Source organism: Paroedura picta, unplaced genomic scaffold (assembly GCF_049243985.1).
Source record: "Paroedura picta isolate Pp20150507F unplaced genomic scaffold, Ppicta_v3.0 Ppicta_v3_sca21, whole genome shotgun sequence".
In the NCBI taxonomy this organism is placed as follows: domain Eukaryota; kingdom Metazoa; phylum Chordata; class Lepidosauria; order Squamata; family Gekkonidae; genus Paroedura; species Paroedura picta.
In genome coordinates this window covers 2,931,169-2,948,205 of record NW_027518618.1, presented here as the reverse complement: position 1 = coordinate 2,948,205, position 17,037 = coordinate 2,931,169, and the positions used below count along the sequence as shown (strand labels likewise).

Sequence of the window (17,037 nt, the reverse complement as noted above, 5' to 3'; positions counted from 1 at the left end):
AGCAGAGTTGTTTTCTGTTGCCCCAGAGGGGTGAACCAGAATCAAAGGGATAAAATAATTCAATTTTTGGCTAAGCCCCTGGAAGAAGTTCCTGATAGCTAGAGCAGTTCCTCAGCGGAACAGGCTTCTTCAGGAGATGGTGGGTTCTCCTTCTTTGGAAGTTTTTAAGCAGAGGCTAGTTAGTTATCTGGCAGAAATGCTGATTTTATACACTTAGGCAGATTGTGAGTGGGTGGGCAGGTAGTTGTGAATTCCTGCATTGTGCAGCGGGTTGGACTAGATGACCCTGGTGGTCCCTTCCAACTCTGTGATTCTAACTGCAACCTGAAAGGGTTGGAGGGGGTGAGTTCACTGGAAGCTACAATGATCTAGGAAGCTTATCATACTTACTCATTCATGAGAAGACAAGACTACTGGACAAAACAGCAATGCTAGGAAAAGCAGAAGGCGGCAGGAAAAGGGGAAGACATAAGGGGAGATGGGTGGGCTCCATCCTGGCAGCCACAAGGGCCCTCTGCTTGCAAGGCTAGAGCAAGGCTGTTAAAAGTGGGACATTTGGGGGACCATTTATTGATAAGGTGTCCAACTTTGGAAGCGACTTAATGGCGCTTAACGCAGAGACATTTGTGGGGCCTCTTCAGCCCTTCCTCTGCTGCCCTTCCATCTCCAGCACCCTGTCTTCACACCTCTGGGCATTTTGTGGCAGTAATCTGGCGGCTTAATAAGGGGGTGGGTCTGCAGGGTGGGTTGGGGTGGGCTGGTATGGAATTTTACTGTCTGGATTTTATTGTTTACTCTAGTTGTGAGCCATCGTGGGCTAGTTGCTAGGAGCAGTGGCAGACAAGCTTAGTAAATAAATAAAATAAAAAGAAAGAAAGAAAGAAAGAAAGAAAGAAGGTGTTTGTCCAGAGGCACTACACCAAGATGTGCAGCCCACTTGGTTCTTTCAAGAAGCCCCTCTTGACAAGGAGGTTTCCCGTGAACTAAAGCAGTAAGGCAGCCTCCGTGGGGGAGGGGAGGGGAGGGGAGGCTTTTCTCAGGGGGAATTTCCATGGAGAATCTCCCCGCTTTGAAGTGGCTATCTCCCCCTCTACCTCAAAGGTGCTCCTCGTCTGTCCCTTCTTTTCTGCCTTTCCTGGGCCACAATAAAGCCCCTTTGGTTTCGTTAATGACCCCCTTCGAACGGCCTGTCGCATCCATGCGAATGGCCACAGAGGCGCAAGGCCAACAACGGAATGGAGCAGATGCTCCCGGTCCAAAGGCCTCGGCACACTTCGCAGCTTCCTGTGAGTCTCATGCAGGCATCGCCCCAGTTCAAGAGGGTCTTGGGGCCTGTCTGGACTTCTCTCTCAGTGACTGTAAAGCAGCCTTTGATCTGCCCCTCGTTTCCCACGCGCCTTTTGCAGTTCCCTTCTCTTGCCAAGCAACTTCTTGATCTTTTTAATTACCGATTTCCTCTCTTTTGCTTGTCTGTGCGCAGTTCATTTGCAGACCACAGAACTGGAATTCCCTCCTTGTTCTTAGTGGCTGAAAGTTCTAGGAACTTAGGACTCCTAGATTTCAGTCCAGCAGCCCCTTAGAGACCCACAAGATTTCTGGGGTATTTGTTTTCAAGATTCAAAGCTACCTTTGCCAGAGTACGGTCTGCTGTACCTCTGCAGCCTGAGTTCCGTCTTTGTGACAACCTCCCCACTTATGGCTGGGATATTAGACCATCTATGGCTGTCCTGATACTTGTTCAGGGCTCATGCCCCGGAAATGTTGTATTGTCTCAAAGGTGCTGCTGGGCTTGAATCTAGCTGCCCTACAACTGACCAACTTGGCCCCATTCTGGAACGATCTTCAGAGGAGCTTGGAGTAATTCCTTTGGTTGGTGCTGGGCTCTAGTGTTTTAATCCTGGTTCTTCAGCATTTGGTACTTTAGTTTTTTTCTAGCCGTATCTTAGGGACACCAGCATGAAAAGAGGGCTTTCTGATTAAAAAGCAGTAGTGGTATTTATTTATTTACCTCATTCATTCATTCATTCATTCATTCATTCATTACATTTGTATACCAGCCTCCCCTAAGGCTCAGGGCGTTTCACATAGAACATAAACAAGAGCTATACATCAAACTCAATGATTATAATGAATAAAAGGCAATAATAATAATAAGAAGAAGAAGAAGAAGAAGAAGAGTTGGTTCTTATATGCCGCTTTTCCCTACCCAAAGGAGGCTCAAAGCAGCTTACAGTTGCCTTCCCTTTCCTCTCCCCACAACTGTGGGGTGAGTGAGGCTGAGAGAACCCTGAGATTCCTGCTCGGTCAGAACAGCTTTATCAGTGCTGTGGTGAGCCCAAGGTGACCCCGCATGTGGGGAAGCGCAGAATCGAACCTGGCATGCTAGATTAGAAGTCCGCACTACACCAAACTGGCTCTCTGGGAAATGATGTTCTAACAGAATAAACAATCTAACAGACCCATGGCTGGTCAGATCAGTGGTAAGGGTTCAGAAGGGAGGTTCAGGGCCCAGTAGATGCTGCTTAGATTCAGTCGACCTCAACCAAATGCCTTTTGGAGGAGCTCCCTTTTACAGGCCCTGTTGAACTGTTTTAGTTCCTTTAATACCCTGATCTCCTCTGGGAGCTTGTTCCTCTGGGTGGGGGCCAAGACAGAGAAGGCTCTGGCCCTGGTTGAGGTCAAGTGAACTTCCTTGGGGCCAAGGATCACTAGCCAGTTGGAGGTGGCGGAGTCCAGAGCTCTTTGACTGGCGTAGACAGAGGCAGTTCTTCAGGTACCCTGGGCCCAGACTGCGTATGGCCTTGTAGGTAATTACCAAAACCTTGAGTCTGGTCCGGAATTTGACTGATAACCAGTGCAGTTGTTGGAGAACGGGCTGGATGTGGGACCTCCATGGTGTTGCTGTGAGGACCCTGGCCACTGCATTCTGGACCAGTAATAATTTCTGGATCGAAATTACAGATAGGCCTGCGTAGAGCCTAGAGATGACGGTCACATGGATCATTCTTTCTTTCGATTTTTGTACCTCCCTTCCATGCAGCTTTGGGCAGTTTACATAAAGCATCATATGCTCCCATGAGCTTTCTGGAGTTGCGGTGGCGGTACACATCCATTAGGACAGGGGTAGTCAACCTGTGGTCCTCCAGATGTCCATGGACTACAACTCCCACGAGCCCCTGCCAGCAAATGCTGGCAGGGTCTCGTGGGAGTTGTAGTCCATGGACATCTGGAGGACCACAGGTTGAATACTCCTGCATTAGGACACCCTTGTCCACATTAACTGTTCCAGAGTTCATAGCACGCATGCTCCAAGTGCAAGTAGCCACTGAGCTTCTCGAGAAGGCAGTAGTGTGAGCTCAGCACTAACCACAAAGAGCAGTAACCACCGTGCATCCCGGTCTCAGGGTCTGAAAGCAGCAAGCAGTGCCCCTGCCCCCAGGCTTTAGTACCTGACCAGTGATTTTTAAGCTGCGTGCCTTTCCCGGTCATTCCCTCAGGGTGGCACTATTGAGGTTCAAAGCGGAACTTCTTGACTCTGCAACTGGTTGAGACCCATGACTCAGCTCTGTCGAAACCTTTGATTCTTTTAAAACGTAGCATTGCACCTTGGCATGCATCTGTCTCTGTGGTTGATTGTTCCTAGAATAGCTGCGGGGCTAGTTATTTATTTTATTTATTTATTTATTTAGATTTATATACCGCCCTCCCCGAAGGCTCAGGGCGGTTTACATTAAAACTAGTCAACGATACATGAAACAGTCTTCGTTAAAACATACAGTAATTAATAACAGTGTTTGTAACCATATAACAGAATGTAACAGTATAACAATATAATAACATAATATAATGATGGAACGGTGCAATACCATAACAGGTCCAGGGCGCTCTGGTGGAGTTCTGGGAGGGAGGGGGGAGGAGGGGGAGCGGGGGGGGAGCGGGGGCCCTTCATTCGCTGTTGGTTGTGCCTAGTTAGAGTTGAGTTTACGAGACCAGCAAGAGTAATAAGCCAGGGGTAGTCAAACTGCGGCCCACCAGACGTCCATGGACTAAAATTCCCATGAGCCCCATGTGGAGGGCCACAGTTTGCCCACCCATGGTCTATGGTATCTCTAAACATCTCCTCTAATAACTCTTCTAACTACAACTGCAGTGCCCCCCCCAGAACAAAACACTGAAATAAAGAACTATAAAACTGAACTCAAACAAAGAACTGTAAAAATCAACTTTTAAAAGAAACACAACTCAGCAAGCTCAGCTTGCAGTTCACATTTGCAAAAGGCAATGCAATGATTGGCTGGCTGGAGCAGGCTTTTATTTCAATTACCATATATACCCGCGTATAAGCCGAGGAGGGCTTTTTTTCAGTGTGAAAGAAGGTGCTGAAAAACTAGGCTTATACGTGAGTATATAAGGTAACTTTCCCTCTGCAGTAACACCTGTGCCACATCAATGCGTTGGTGAGCAGCAACAAAAATCTGTTCTGTACCCCCAAAATGGAGCTCCTCTGGTTTATGATGTCCCATAGTAAAGTGACTTGTCAGTAGGGTGACCCAATGAACTTATGAGTCAATAAAGTGACAAGAATGGGATGATATTTCAGAGAAAATACTTTAATTTTTACTTCTTTGATTGATTTTTTTAGTTTTCAGTTTCATGGTAAGTAGGTAAGTTGACCATATATACTCGCATATAAGCCAAGGTTTTCAGCCCTTTTTTTTTTAAGCTGAAAAAGTCTCCCCCCTCAGCTTATATGTGGGTATTTAAAAAAAAAACAGCTTCCTGACAGGACAGGAGTGTGGGAGGCAAGTATACTTGCCTGAAGAAGCAGAGGCAGGAACAGCAGAGCTGCAGCTAGCCTGGGAGGGAAAGAGCAGTCTCCACCTCCCCCCCCCCTCACTGCCTTAACGAGGCCAGCACGTGTTCCAGGAAGCTCTGAAGCCTCTGTCTCAGAGGGAGAGCAGAGAGCAGAAGGAGGAAACACCCCTAGAGGAAGGAATAAAGGCAAGAGGGGTCAGAGGGAAAGAGGAGGAGGGTGGGAAGAAAAGGGAAAAAATCCTGCCCAAAGCAGGGAGGAAGTGAGGAGAAAAAGCCACTATCCAAACACTACCCTTGTCTTATATGTGAGTCAATGTTTTTCCAGCATTTTGTGGTGTAATTAGGTACCTCCGCTTATATGCGGTATATACGATACCTTCATTTCTTTGGCCTTCTGGAATGTGCAGATATAGGGAGGGGGGATAGTATTGGTGTTTTGAATGACGTGGTATCCTTGGTGTAAAGGCCAATCCACTGATTTGTATGAGCTGACTTTGCACACTGAAATATATCCAGAACTCTTGTGTAATGCAGAGACGTATCGATGCAGCAAACATTCTCTGATGTTAGGAAGTTTTGGCTTAACCCACGCTCAGAGATCCCTGAATATCCTCTGCCTTCGTTTCCTTTCTGCACAAACCTCCAGTTCTTTTGTATCTTCCTGGTTGTCAACAGCTAGAACAACACATAATATTTATTTTATTTATTTATTTATTCCATTTTTAGCCAGCCGCTCTCCAAAGACTCATGGCGGGTTACAATACATAAAAATTCCATGAAACCTCTATAGCCCGATAAAACAGAATAAAGACATGCGATTGGCGACATAATACCCACCCCTGCAGCCATCCCCCGTGGGATGGTGTTTGCCAGATGTGACCACACAGCCTGAGGAGGGGCTGTGTTGTTCGTAGCCCTGGCCTTGACCAAAGACCTGGCAGAAGAGCTCCATTTTGCATGCCCTGCAGAACTTTGATAGCTCCCTCAGAACCCTCAGCTCTCCCATGAGCTCATTCCACCAGGGAGGGGCCAGGATCAAAAAAAGCCCTGGCCCGGGTCTAGGCTAGGCATGCTTCCTTAGGGCCAGGGACCTCCTGCAGATTAGTACCCACAGAGCAAAGAGCCCTGTGGTGGTGGTGGGGGGGCGGGAATAAGGAGACAAGCAGTTCCTCATATAAGTAGGGCCCAAGCTGCGGCTATCCTTAAAAGTCAACCCCAAGACCTTGAACCTGATCCAGGCCCCGAATGGCAACCGATGCAGCTGCCTTAGCACAGGCTGCATGTGGGCCCTCCAAGGAGTCCCAGTGAGGATCCCAGCAGCCCCATTCTGCACCAGCAGGACTTTCCAGGTCAAGGACAAGGATAGGCCCATGGAGAGCGAGTTACGGAAATGCACTCTAGAGGTGACCACTGTGGCTAGCCAGTTTTGTGTAGTGGTTAGGAGTGTGGACTTCTAATCTGGCATGCTGGGTTTGATTTTGCGCTCCCCCACATGCAGCCAGCTGGGTGACCTTGGGCTCACCACAGCATTGATAAAGCTGTTCTGACTGAGCAGGAATATCAGGGCTCTCTCAGCCTCACCCACCTCACAGGGTGTCTGTTGAGGGGAGAGGAAAGGGAAGGCGAACGTAAGCCGCTTTGAGCCTCCTTCGGGTAGGGAAAAGTGGCATATAAAAACCAACTCTTCTTCTTCTACAGTCCAGGGACAGGTAGGGCGCTAATAGCCTCACCTGATGAAGATGGTAGAAGAGCGTGCAGGCTACTCCTGTGACCTGGCTTCCATTGAAAGGGAGGTGCCCAGATTCACCCCCAGGTTCCTAGCTGAGAACGAGGTGTTAAACTGCCTCCCAGCTAAGGTGGGTAAACGTGCTTCCTGGCCTGCCACCTTTCTGCCCAGCCACAGGACCTCTGTCTTGGAGAGGCTGAGTTCCAAGCAACTCTGCTCTAACCTTCAAGCAACAGCTTCCAAACATCTGGCAGATGTATCCGGGGGGAATCCAGGTGGCCATCCATGACTTGATAGAGTTGCTTGTCATCCACGTATTGGTGACATCCCAGCCCATACCTCTATACCGGCTGTGCCCGAGGGCGCATAAAGATGTTAAATAATGTGGGAGAGAGTGCTGCCACTGTGGGACCCCACAAGAGAGTCAACAGGGGTGTGATAATTCCTCCCCCTCTGCCAATTTCTGTGTCTGGGTCCAGAGAAGGGAGTGCAGCCACCGAAAGACTGTCCCCCCAAATCCCAGTCCTGGCAAGGCAGTGGACCGAAAGTCGTGGTTGACCACATCAAATGCAGCTGGCAGAGCATCACGGGTATGGCCAAACTGCCGCCATCCAGCTGGCACCAGAGATCATTCACCAAGGTGACTGACACCAGCCTCATCCCACGGCCAGCTTGGCAGCCTGATTGGTATGGGTCGAGCAGCGAAGCTTCTTCCAGATATGCCAGGAGCTGGTCCACCACGGCCCTTTCAACCACCTTGCCCAGCAACGCAAGATGCAAGACTGAGTGGTAGCTGGCCGGGTCCCGCAGGTCCAGCGATGCTTTTTTTCAGCAGGGGACAAACCCTAATCTTTAAAAACCCAGGCGAGGGACAGAAGTTGCCCTTGGAGTAACAAGCGCCAGGATGTACTTAATGATTTACATGCCTAATTGGGCAACTCGGTGGCATTGATTGTGTTTGGTTAAGTTAAGAAAAGGCTGTGTTTGGGGGGTGGGGGGAGGCGTGCGGGAAGAGAACGGACATCTGACAGCTGCCAGCGTGTCGTAGGGTCTTTTCTGCCTCCGATTGTCGAGGCTGGTTTCCTACCCTGCCAAGCCAGTGTTCCGCTGTCCCCAACAAAGGCGAGTCAAGGATTAGACATTGGATTAAAACTTGGTGTCTTAAAGTCCTTCAGTGCCTGCCTCACTCCACTTATTTTACATAATCCCGGATTCTGGAGGGAGCAGGAGGAGGGAGTGGAAAACAAAGCCACGATTCATGGAACTTTTTCTTTGCACGCGTGGAGAAAAGAAGATCGATTGGATTAGTTTCTGCGCAGAGGAACTTTAAAAAAGCTGCTCCAAGTTAGAGGCTGCCTTTGCTGACTGTCCAGGGTTGTCTCCAGAGTCTTCCCCTCAGACAGGTCCACACAAGAGATTGTGGGATGCATTGGTGCCTTGTGCTGGACCCCAGAGCATCTCGCAGTGCATCAGGATTTGCTCCAAAGGTCTTGTCCGGTTTGGGCAAGCCCCCGCTGTGCTCTTGCACCTGTGTCTGCAAACAATGGCCAGTCGCTTGCGGCTCTTTGTGTCCCTAGGATTGAAGTTGGGGGGAGGGACTGTTCTTAAAGTGTATTGTGATCTTTTGTTGCTCCACTTGGAGGATTCTTTGGGGCTAAAACAGCTGGTCCATTATTACGGATTCTTTCCAAGCAGGCAGTTTGCCCCGCTTCTAAACAAAAGTAGCACGGCTGAGTTTTCGGCATCAGTGGAGTCCAAGCTTCATTTACACCAGGTCAAACTTTTTCCAACCTGGAAAGCTCTTTTCTATCAGCTAACCATGTGGAAGGAGGATTTGGTTCTTATATGCCACTTTTCTCTACACGAAGGACTGTCCAAGCAGCTTCTCTTTCCTCTCCCCACAACAGACCCCCTGTGAGGGAGGGGAGGCTGAGAGAGCCCTGATGTTAAGAAGAGGAAGAGTTGGTTCTTCTATGCCGCTTTTCCCTACCCGAAGGAGTCTCAAAGCGGCTTCCAGTTGCCTTCCCTTTCCTCTCCCCACAACAGACACCCTGTGAGGGAGGTGGGGCTGAGAGAGCCCTGAGATTATTGAAGAAGAAGAAGAAGAGTTGGTTCTTCTATGCCGCTTCTCTCTACCCAAAGGGCCCATCCAGTCCAGCATTCTTTCTCACACGGAGGCTTCACAGTTCCTCTGGAGGGCCAGCCACAGGGCAGGGAGGCCGAGATATTCCTAAGAACATCAGAAGTCCCCTGCTAGATCAGTCCATCTAGTCCAGCATCTTCTCCTAGTTAGGCCAGCTAGTGCCTCTGCAGGGCCCACAACAGGGCAGAGAGGCCAAGGCCTTCCCCCTGATGTTGCCTCCTGGCTCTGGGATTCAGACTGATGGCCAGATAGCCAAATTAGGGTTCTTTTTGCCCATGTTTGGTAAGTGATAAGGGCAAGAAGAACCCTAATTTGGTAGTCCTTCCTGAAGAGGTTCCTCTCAGTCACTGTGGCTGGGAGCCACTGGCAGACTTCTCCTCGATTGATGTATGTAATCCCCTTTGAATGCTGTTCATTCCTGTGGCCAACACAGCATCCCCTAGCAGGGGATTCTGCACTGGAGTCACTCTCTGTGGAAAGGAGCCTTGTATTTTGTCCATCCCCTCGAGTCCGAGGAACTCGGGTATTATTTTAGGCCTGAAAGACCCGGGTTGGAATCTCACTGGGTGACCGCAGCCTAGCCTACCTCTCAGGATTGTTGTGAGGATGAAAGGGAGGAGAGGGTAAGGACGGAAGCCACTCTGGCCTCCCACTGGGGTGGGAAGCTGATTGTAAATGATGCGAAGTAATAAATAAAACTCTAGAGCAGGGGTAGTCAAACTGCGGCCCTCCAGATGTCCATGGTCTACAATTCCCAGAAGCCCCTGCCAGCATTCGCAGCGAATGCTGGCAGGGGGCTTCTGGGAATTGTAGTCCATGGACATCTGGAGGGCCGCAGTTTGACTACCCCTGCTCTAGAGTGCCCCAGTTAGCAGACAACAGCAGTGAAAATATGCCTTCCTGCCTGCTGCCTTATCAAATTGACGCCAGCCGATCAATGTTGTCAGCAAGCGGGCCTAAGTTTACTTCCTCGGTCCCCTTTCTGTCCCCTGCGCCATTCATCAGGACACTCCCCAAGGAGGTGCCCCCCCCAAGTCTGCTTTCATGGGGGGGTGTTGATTGGGGGCGTGGGGATTGAAACGCTGTCAGGTGTCCCCTTTGAAGACTGCTCTTGGTGCAGCAGGCCTGAGGCCTGTGCTTGAAAGAAGGGCTGCAGCCCTACTGAGTCCAAACACGAGGCCCCCGAGGGTCAGATGATGAAGCCAGCATTGATCGAAGCACCGCTGACACCTTCCTGCCAGGGCTGCAGCTCTGTTTGTTATTTCAGCCCCCGCTTAAAGGTGTCAGGCCCTTTTGGAGAGCCAGCATGGTGTCCTGCCTAAGAGTGGTGGCCACTGAGCCGGAGAGCTGGGTTTGGTCTGTTCCCCACTCCTCTTCCCCATGCAGCCAGCTGGGTGACCTTGAGCCAGTCACGGTTCTCTCAGAGCTCACTCAGCCCCACCTGTTCGGGGGAGAGGAAAGGAAAAGGGTTTGGAAGCCGCTTTGAGAGTAGTGAAAAGCAGGATACAACAAACTAGCTTATCTTCTTTTGTCTCCAGTGTGTGTGTTTTTTTAATGTGTAAATTTGAAGGAATAATTCCAGGATCACTGCAAATTGCTTGCTACGTACTGCCACATTCTCCTCCTCCCCCGGTGCCTAATCATAGGCCGGCTATAGCTCCTCAATAAATCAAACACTCTTGACATGTTCTAGTGCACTCATTTTTATGTGTTTAGGAGAAGAGTTGGGTTTTGTACCCCACTTTTGTGAAAGAGTCTTAAAGCATCTTACCTTCCCTTCCTCTCCCCACATCAGACACCATATGAGGAAGGTGGGGCCGAGAGAGCTCTGAGAGGAATGCTCTGCGAGAACAGCTCTGACAGGACTGTGACTAGCCCAAGGTCACCCAGCTGGCTGCATGTGGAGGAGGAGTTGGGAATCAAACCCGGCTCGCCAGATTAGAGGCTACCGCTCTTAAGCACTACGCCAAACTGGGTCACTTTAGACTGGTGGGGATTCACTTGTTGCTAGCTGGGCTGTGGGTTGTCTCCACCCCATCCCACTCGGGCATCAGTCAGTGTTGGAGTTTGTCAGGGGGATAAGCCTGGACAGGGTTTGATTTCTGCCTGGTCACTTAACAAAAGGAAGAGCTGTTTCCTTTCTCTGGCAGATCTGGCCACCTCTCAGCCGTGCCCAAGACCAAGAGGGATCATGTTATGGGAGGGAAACCAGCTTTTTTGTCTGGCTCTCAGAGAGCTCACGTCCCGAAACTTTTGTCTGCCCTTGGACCCGAAGACTAAGTTGGCTGCCTCCTGGGGCGGTCTGTCTTCGTCCCAGTTTCCTTAAGTTTGCTCTCTTGCCAGCCATCTTGATAGGAGTCAACAGGAGTTTGACTAGAACTGTTTTGATGGCATTCCCTTTTGTAAATTTTAGTTTCCTGTGAGAAGGAAGGGTGAGCAGTGGAATTATCCGTGTATAGGTTTATAGAATTTGCATCCCACCTTTCTGCCCTCACAAAGGGCCACCAAGGCAGTTAACCATGTAAAATATTCAGGAGGAAATCACGCTTTGAAGCTGTTGAGATACAGAACAGAAGAGCAGTAATTTGAACATCAGTTCAGAAGGAGGGATTGTTGAGGGAGCACGAAAGATTTGTACTATAATGCAAGCTGATATTTAAAAGGGTAAGAAGCATGGAAGTGGGGGGGGGGTCTGGGTTTCCTCACTCTATCCTCTTAAAACGAAATGTCGGACAAGACTACTGATGGAAGAGCCGTGTTCTCTTTGAGGGGCTCCCTGCTCCACTCATCTGACTGTGAGAAGAAAGAAGAGCTGTGGGCCTTTGGGGGCAGTTTCAGAGGGCAAGTGGGCAGAAGTACTTGCAAAGGCATGTTAATCCCAGGCCATGTCTCTTGACGTGCTCTGAGATCCAGCAACCCGCTGGACACATTCCTACCCATCAGTAGTCAGGCTGTGGCGTTCCACACTCTTGGTAGTCACTACACTAGGGTTGGGGGCTTTCATTTATATACTGCCCTCCCCTGCAACTCAGGATGGCTTACAGTGAAATTCATGATGTGATACAAGGAACGTCATCATTAGAACACATAATAATATTTCTAACAGTAAAGCTCATTACAATGAAATGTTTCACGTTTAACGCTACCTTTCTGATTCTGCATCTTGCTATTTTGTGCTTTCCATTGCTGTGGTTTGACACCTTGTCCGCGAGAGGAGTCTCTGGGCTCCGATAGGTGGTATTGCTTCCTTGGCCCTGACCAAAATCCTGGTGGAAGAACTCCGTTTTGCAGGCCCTGTGGGACTGTTTTAGTTCTGCCTGTGCCCTGATCTCTTCTGGGAGCTCATTCCACCAGGTGGGGGCCAGGGCGGAGGAAGCCAGAAGAGCCTCCCTGGGGACAGGGACAGGGACAAGAAGAGGAAGAGGAAGAAGAAGCAACAACAACAACTCCCAAAGGAGTCTCAAAGCTTACAGTCAACTTCCCTTTTCTCTCCCCACAACAGACACCCTGTGAGTGGGTGAGGCTGAGAGAGCCCTAATATTACTGAAGAAGAGTTGGTTCTTATATGCCACTTTTCTCTACCTGAAGGAGTCTGTAAGCGGCTTACAATCACCTTCCCTTTCCACTCCTCACAACAGGCACCCTGGGAGGGAGGGCAGGCTGAGAGAGCCCTGATATCACTGCTCAGTCAGAACAGCTTTATCCCAAGGTCACCCAGCTGGCTGCATGTGGGGGAGCGCAAATTGAACCCGGCATGCCAGAATGGAAGTCCACGCTCCTAACCACTACACCAAACTGGCTCTCCATGGCCTTAAAGGTGATCCCACCCAGAACAGGATATTTTGCATTGCAGAAGAAAGGCTGATTTTTATAATGTGGCTAAATGAAATTTAGTCCAAATTGTGGCTAAATGAAAAAGAGTAAAATTCAGGGGGTCGATAGGAAAACAGTGCAGCCTTTGGAGAGCCAGCATCAGACCGTTTTACAGGATAGCATTTGATGGCACAAAATGTTCTTCAGCTCAGAAACCAGGTTTTTCATCCCATTTGCTAATCTGCTTTGCTGTCATTCTCTTTTTGAAGCTCTTGGGGGGGGGGCACTGATGTCAAGGGCAACTTTTAAAAAGCCAAGAGAATAACCTGATTATTTTTTTCTCTGCAGATTCCTGACGAATTCGACAATGGTAAGTAGACAATAAGCCAGGTTGTTGTTGAAGGATATTAAATGTTGGTAGACTTGGGGTAAAGTCTTAATATCCTGAAAGTTAGCAGAGGGCCTGATATGGCTGGTCAGGGCAGCCTGTTCTCCAAGGGTGTACTTAACTAATATAGTAACTATGTATTAGAGAACGTAATTCAACATACTTAGGGGTAAAGAGAAGGTTCCTATTCTAATCTAAATAGCTGGATGGCGGGAGATGCTTGGGAAATCTCCGCTCCATGGTGGTGCAGGCTTGAGGAATGGAGGAGAAGGAAGGGCGAAGACTCAGGGAATAGGAAATTACCCTCTAGGGCAGCTGTCCCCAACCCCCGGTCCGGGGAACAGGACCAGTTCATAGATCAGTTGGTACCGGGCCGCGGCTCCTCCTTGTCCTCCTTCCTAGCTGCTGCCTCGGGGGCTGCCCTGCCACTCTGCCACGGGCTCACCTTTGGTGCTCTCCAGCGGCCGCCATGGCTGGGGCTCCCCCTCTGCATGGCACTGCGCAGCTGCTGCTGGCAGCACCCCCAGTGGGAAGTCAGGGGCACCAGCAGGAAAGCAAGTGGAGCAGGGGCTCAGGCGGTAGCAGCAACGTCCCTCGGCAAAAGACTACCCCCCCCCGGGCCTCAGTAAAATTCTCGAGTGTTGACTAGTCCCCGGTGATAAAAAGGTTGGGGACCACTGCTCTAGGGTAGGGGTAGTCAAACTGCGGCCCACCAGATGTCCATGGACTACAATTCCCTGGGTGCTCATCTGGAGAGCCACAGTTTGGCCACCCCTGGTATAAAAGGCATGTTCCTGGAAAGTTGTATTGTAGAAGTCTTCCTGCCTCCTGGAAAAATGGTAAAAGCCAGAAATGCAAACGCACAGAGTTTGCCCTGAGGACATTGATTCCCCCACCTACAGAGACATCTCACAAACGGAAGTGCAAAAGCAGAAGAAACAAAGTTTAAAAACATAAGGAGCAGGGCTAAGACCATGGCAAAGGAACTCTAATACTTTGGAAATGGAGAAAGAGGGGGCTTTCCCTGGTGCCTAGACGCTCAACTCTCCTGACTAGGATGGCTCCTTGGATCTCAGACGCTCTGCAGGGTCAGCCGTGGTCAGCATTTGAACGGGAGGCTCCCAAGGAAGTCCAGCGACGCCAAACAGAGGCAGGCAGTGACCAGCCACAGCCACCTCTGAGCCTCTAGTGCCTGGAAAGCCTTGGGATGATGGGTGGCCAGAGGTGGTGGCCGTTCCCAGGGCCACCAAGGGCAACTAGGGGAGGAGCGCCAGGATTTGAGCACTGCAAGAAGGGAAGGGCCCCTTCTGGGAACCACCTGCCTCACCTCCAGAGAGGGGATTGAAAACAAAACGGCCAGTATCATGATGCCCTGTCTAAATCTCTTGTGCAGCCCCATTCAGAACGCTGCATGGAGCCAGCCAGACGTCACGGTTAAGAGTGGCGGTTTCTAATCTAGCGAACCGGACTTGATTCCCCGTTGGTGCTTCTCCACATGCAGCCAGCCGGGTGACCTGGCGCTAATCACAATCCTGTCAGAGCTGTTCTCACACAGCAGTTCTGCCACAGCTCTCTCAGCCCCACCTACCTCCCAGATGTCTCTTGTGGGAGCGGGGAGGAAGGGGAACGATCTTTGTAAGCTGCTTTGAGACTCCTTTGGGCAGTGAAAAGCGGGGTATAAAAACAGCTCTTCTTCTTCCATTCTGGTCACCCCGCCTCGAAAAAAAGATATAGCGCTGGAAAAGGTGCATAGAGAGGCAACTTAAATTATTTTTTATTTTTTATTTTATTTATTATATTTATATACCGGCCTCCCTGGGGGCTCAGGGCAGTTTACATAATAACATAAGAACAATACATGGAAGGGGGGTACGAGACCTTCCCGTGGAAGAAAGATTAAAGAGGTTCAGGCTTATAGTATTACACATGGGGTAGAGATCAAGAAAGAAGTACTTTTCTCAGTTTCTTACAATACAAAAACTCATGGGCAGAAAAAGAAATTAATGAGTATTAGCTTTGATGGGAGACGACTCTTTCTGTTTTATGTGAACCGCCCTGAACCTTCAGAATATGATAAGGAAGGAAGGAAGGAAGGAAGGAAGGAAGGAAGGAAGGAAGGAAGGAAGGAAGGCAGGCAGGCAGGCAGGCAGGCAGGCAGGCAGGCAGGCAGGCAGGCAGGCAGGCAGGCAGTCCAGGGTCACGACTACCCAGAGACAGGCAATGGCAAGCCCCCTTGGAAGATCTCTTGCTGCCCCCCTATTGCCCCCAAATGGCCTTGGGTCCTTCCAATGCCCCCAGTCAGGGCATTCCTCCCACTTTGGGAGCCCCAACTCTGGACCCATCTGGTGAAATCATAAGTTTATTCATTTGGGCCCAGTGGCTCCAGAGCCTCAGAGTGAAGGCAGCGGAGGAGACTTCTGGATGGGAGGGAGGCCGGGTACAAGCGCATCAGAAGACGGAGAGCTGTTTTTTTATACCCTGCTTTTAACTCCCCAAAGGAGCCCCAAAGCATGTTACCAACCACTTCCCCTTCCTCTCCACACAACAGAAACCCTCCTGGGCAGGTGGGGTCAAGACAGTTCTAAGAGAACTGTTCTAAGAGAACTGTGACTGGGTCAGGTTCACCCAGCCGGCTGCCTGTGGGGGAGCGGGAAGTCAAACCCGGTTCTCCAGATTAGAGGCCCCCATTGTTAACCAGAACACCCCGCGAGCCTTGCTGGCAGTGTTAATTCCTTGACTTGTTAAATCAGTTAGTGAGACAAAGGCCTTGGGAGGGGGGGGGGGGCTGAGAGACAGAAGCTCCAAGGGGAACCACAATCGGGGATGCGTGGAAGGGGACGGCTGCCTCAAGAGCAGATGTCCCGACACAGAGACAGCGTGCGTGCCCCCCTTGCGAGGAACAGAAGGTCAGGCGGGACTTGTGTCAGGACGGGGAGCTTAACAATGCCTCTCGGTTCCCCAGGCGTGCATCCCTGGGTGTAGCTGGAGGCGGAAAGCGGTGTCCAGGGCTAGACCAGGAATGAATGGAAAGTCCCTGGAGGAAGCCAGCCATAGGCATTCCAGATGTCCTGCTCAGTTATTCCGCTTTTAAAGAGGGAGGCAGGTGGAGCGGCAGATTTCAGGGTGGGAGAGGAGGGGCGGCCAGGCTCTGAAGGAATCTAGATATGCCCAGCCACATCACGTTTCCCACACCTCCTTGCTGCATCCTGCTCCACGGCTGCTTTGTTGGCCAGGACGGCCCACGGCTTGGGCATGTGGGCGTCTCGAGTCCAAGCTGCGACTGTGCCTGTGACTTGCCATTTTGGTTTTCTGGGCCACTTGGAAGGGATCAGGCGATCCAGTGGATTGTTCGTCCATAGATCAGCGTGTGGCAGAGTCTGCTCCAAGTGTTTTCGAACTTCTTTGTGCAAGGCCATAAATTTGGGTGCGTGTGGTTTTTTGAGGATGCCTTTTGAAGTTCGGGACCAAGTTTGGTTGGGGGTCCTGCCCTTGGAATTCTGGGCTTGCAGGAGATCAAATGGAATTTTGTACACGCCACTTTCGAAAAAGCAGATTTTCCAGTTCGTAAAACGTTATGGGGGCAAGGGGGGGGGTATAGGAAACCAGTGGGGAGAGAGAACCGCTTTGGACAGTCTTCAGGAGGGCTTTTGCCTGGGATAGGAAGCGCCTTTCACCCGCCCTTTTCAGCTAGCCTGGCATATGCTCTCGACAGATTAAAAGGCATTCTCCGCTCACGGCCCCATTGTTCGCCACAATGGATTTATTCTTCCTTCCCCCCCCCCCTCACCACCCGGACCCCATGGCAGGTCCCCTCCTCCTTTCCTTTCCTCCCAGATTTTCAGCTAAACTCTTGAAGCGCACCGTTCTTTGATGTAAGGTTGTACAGATCGCTGTTAACATGTTTTGTTTAACTGCGAGGCACTGTCCTTCGCGCCTGCGTGTGCCCAAACAGTCCTTGGCAGTCTTTTCTTTCCCCTCCGTTCCCTTGTTTAACTGGGCCTCCTTGTATCAACAGTCAGCCATCGCCTCCCAAGCTCACGTGGGCCCTGTGGAGCTTTGTAAAGTCTTATATTGACTCAGAAATCTGGTCCACCAAAGTTGGCATTGTCTACTTCAGGGGTAGTCAAACTGTGGCCCTCCAGATGTCCATGG

The 17,037-nt window shown here is 50.4% G+C and overlaps 1 protein-coding gene across 1 annotated transcript in view; it reads left to right on the top strand.

The window, feature by feature from the left end:
• Window positions 1-17,037, top strand: part of TIMM50 (translocase of inner mitochondrial membrane 50) — a 46,955-nt gene that overhangs the window by 12,388 nt on the left and 17,530 nt on the right. The window contains exon 4 of the mRNA XM_077318501.1: window positions 12,846-12,867. Within this exon, the coding sequence (XP_077174616.1) occupies window positions 12,846-12,867 (22 nt within the window). The remainder of the gene's footprint in view (window positions 1-12,845; window positions 12,868-17,037) is intronic.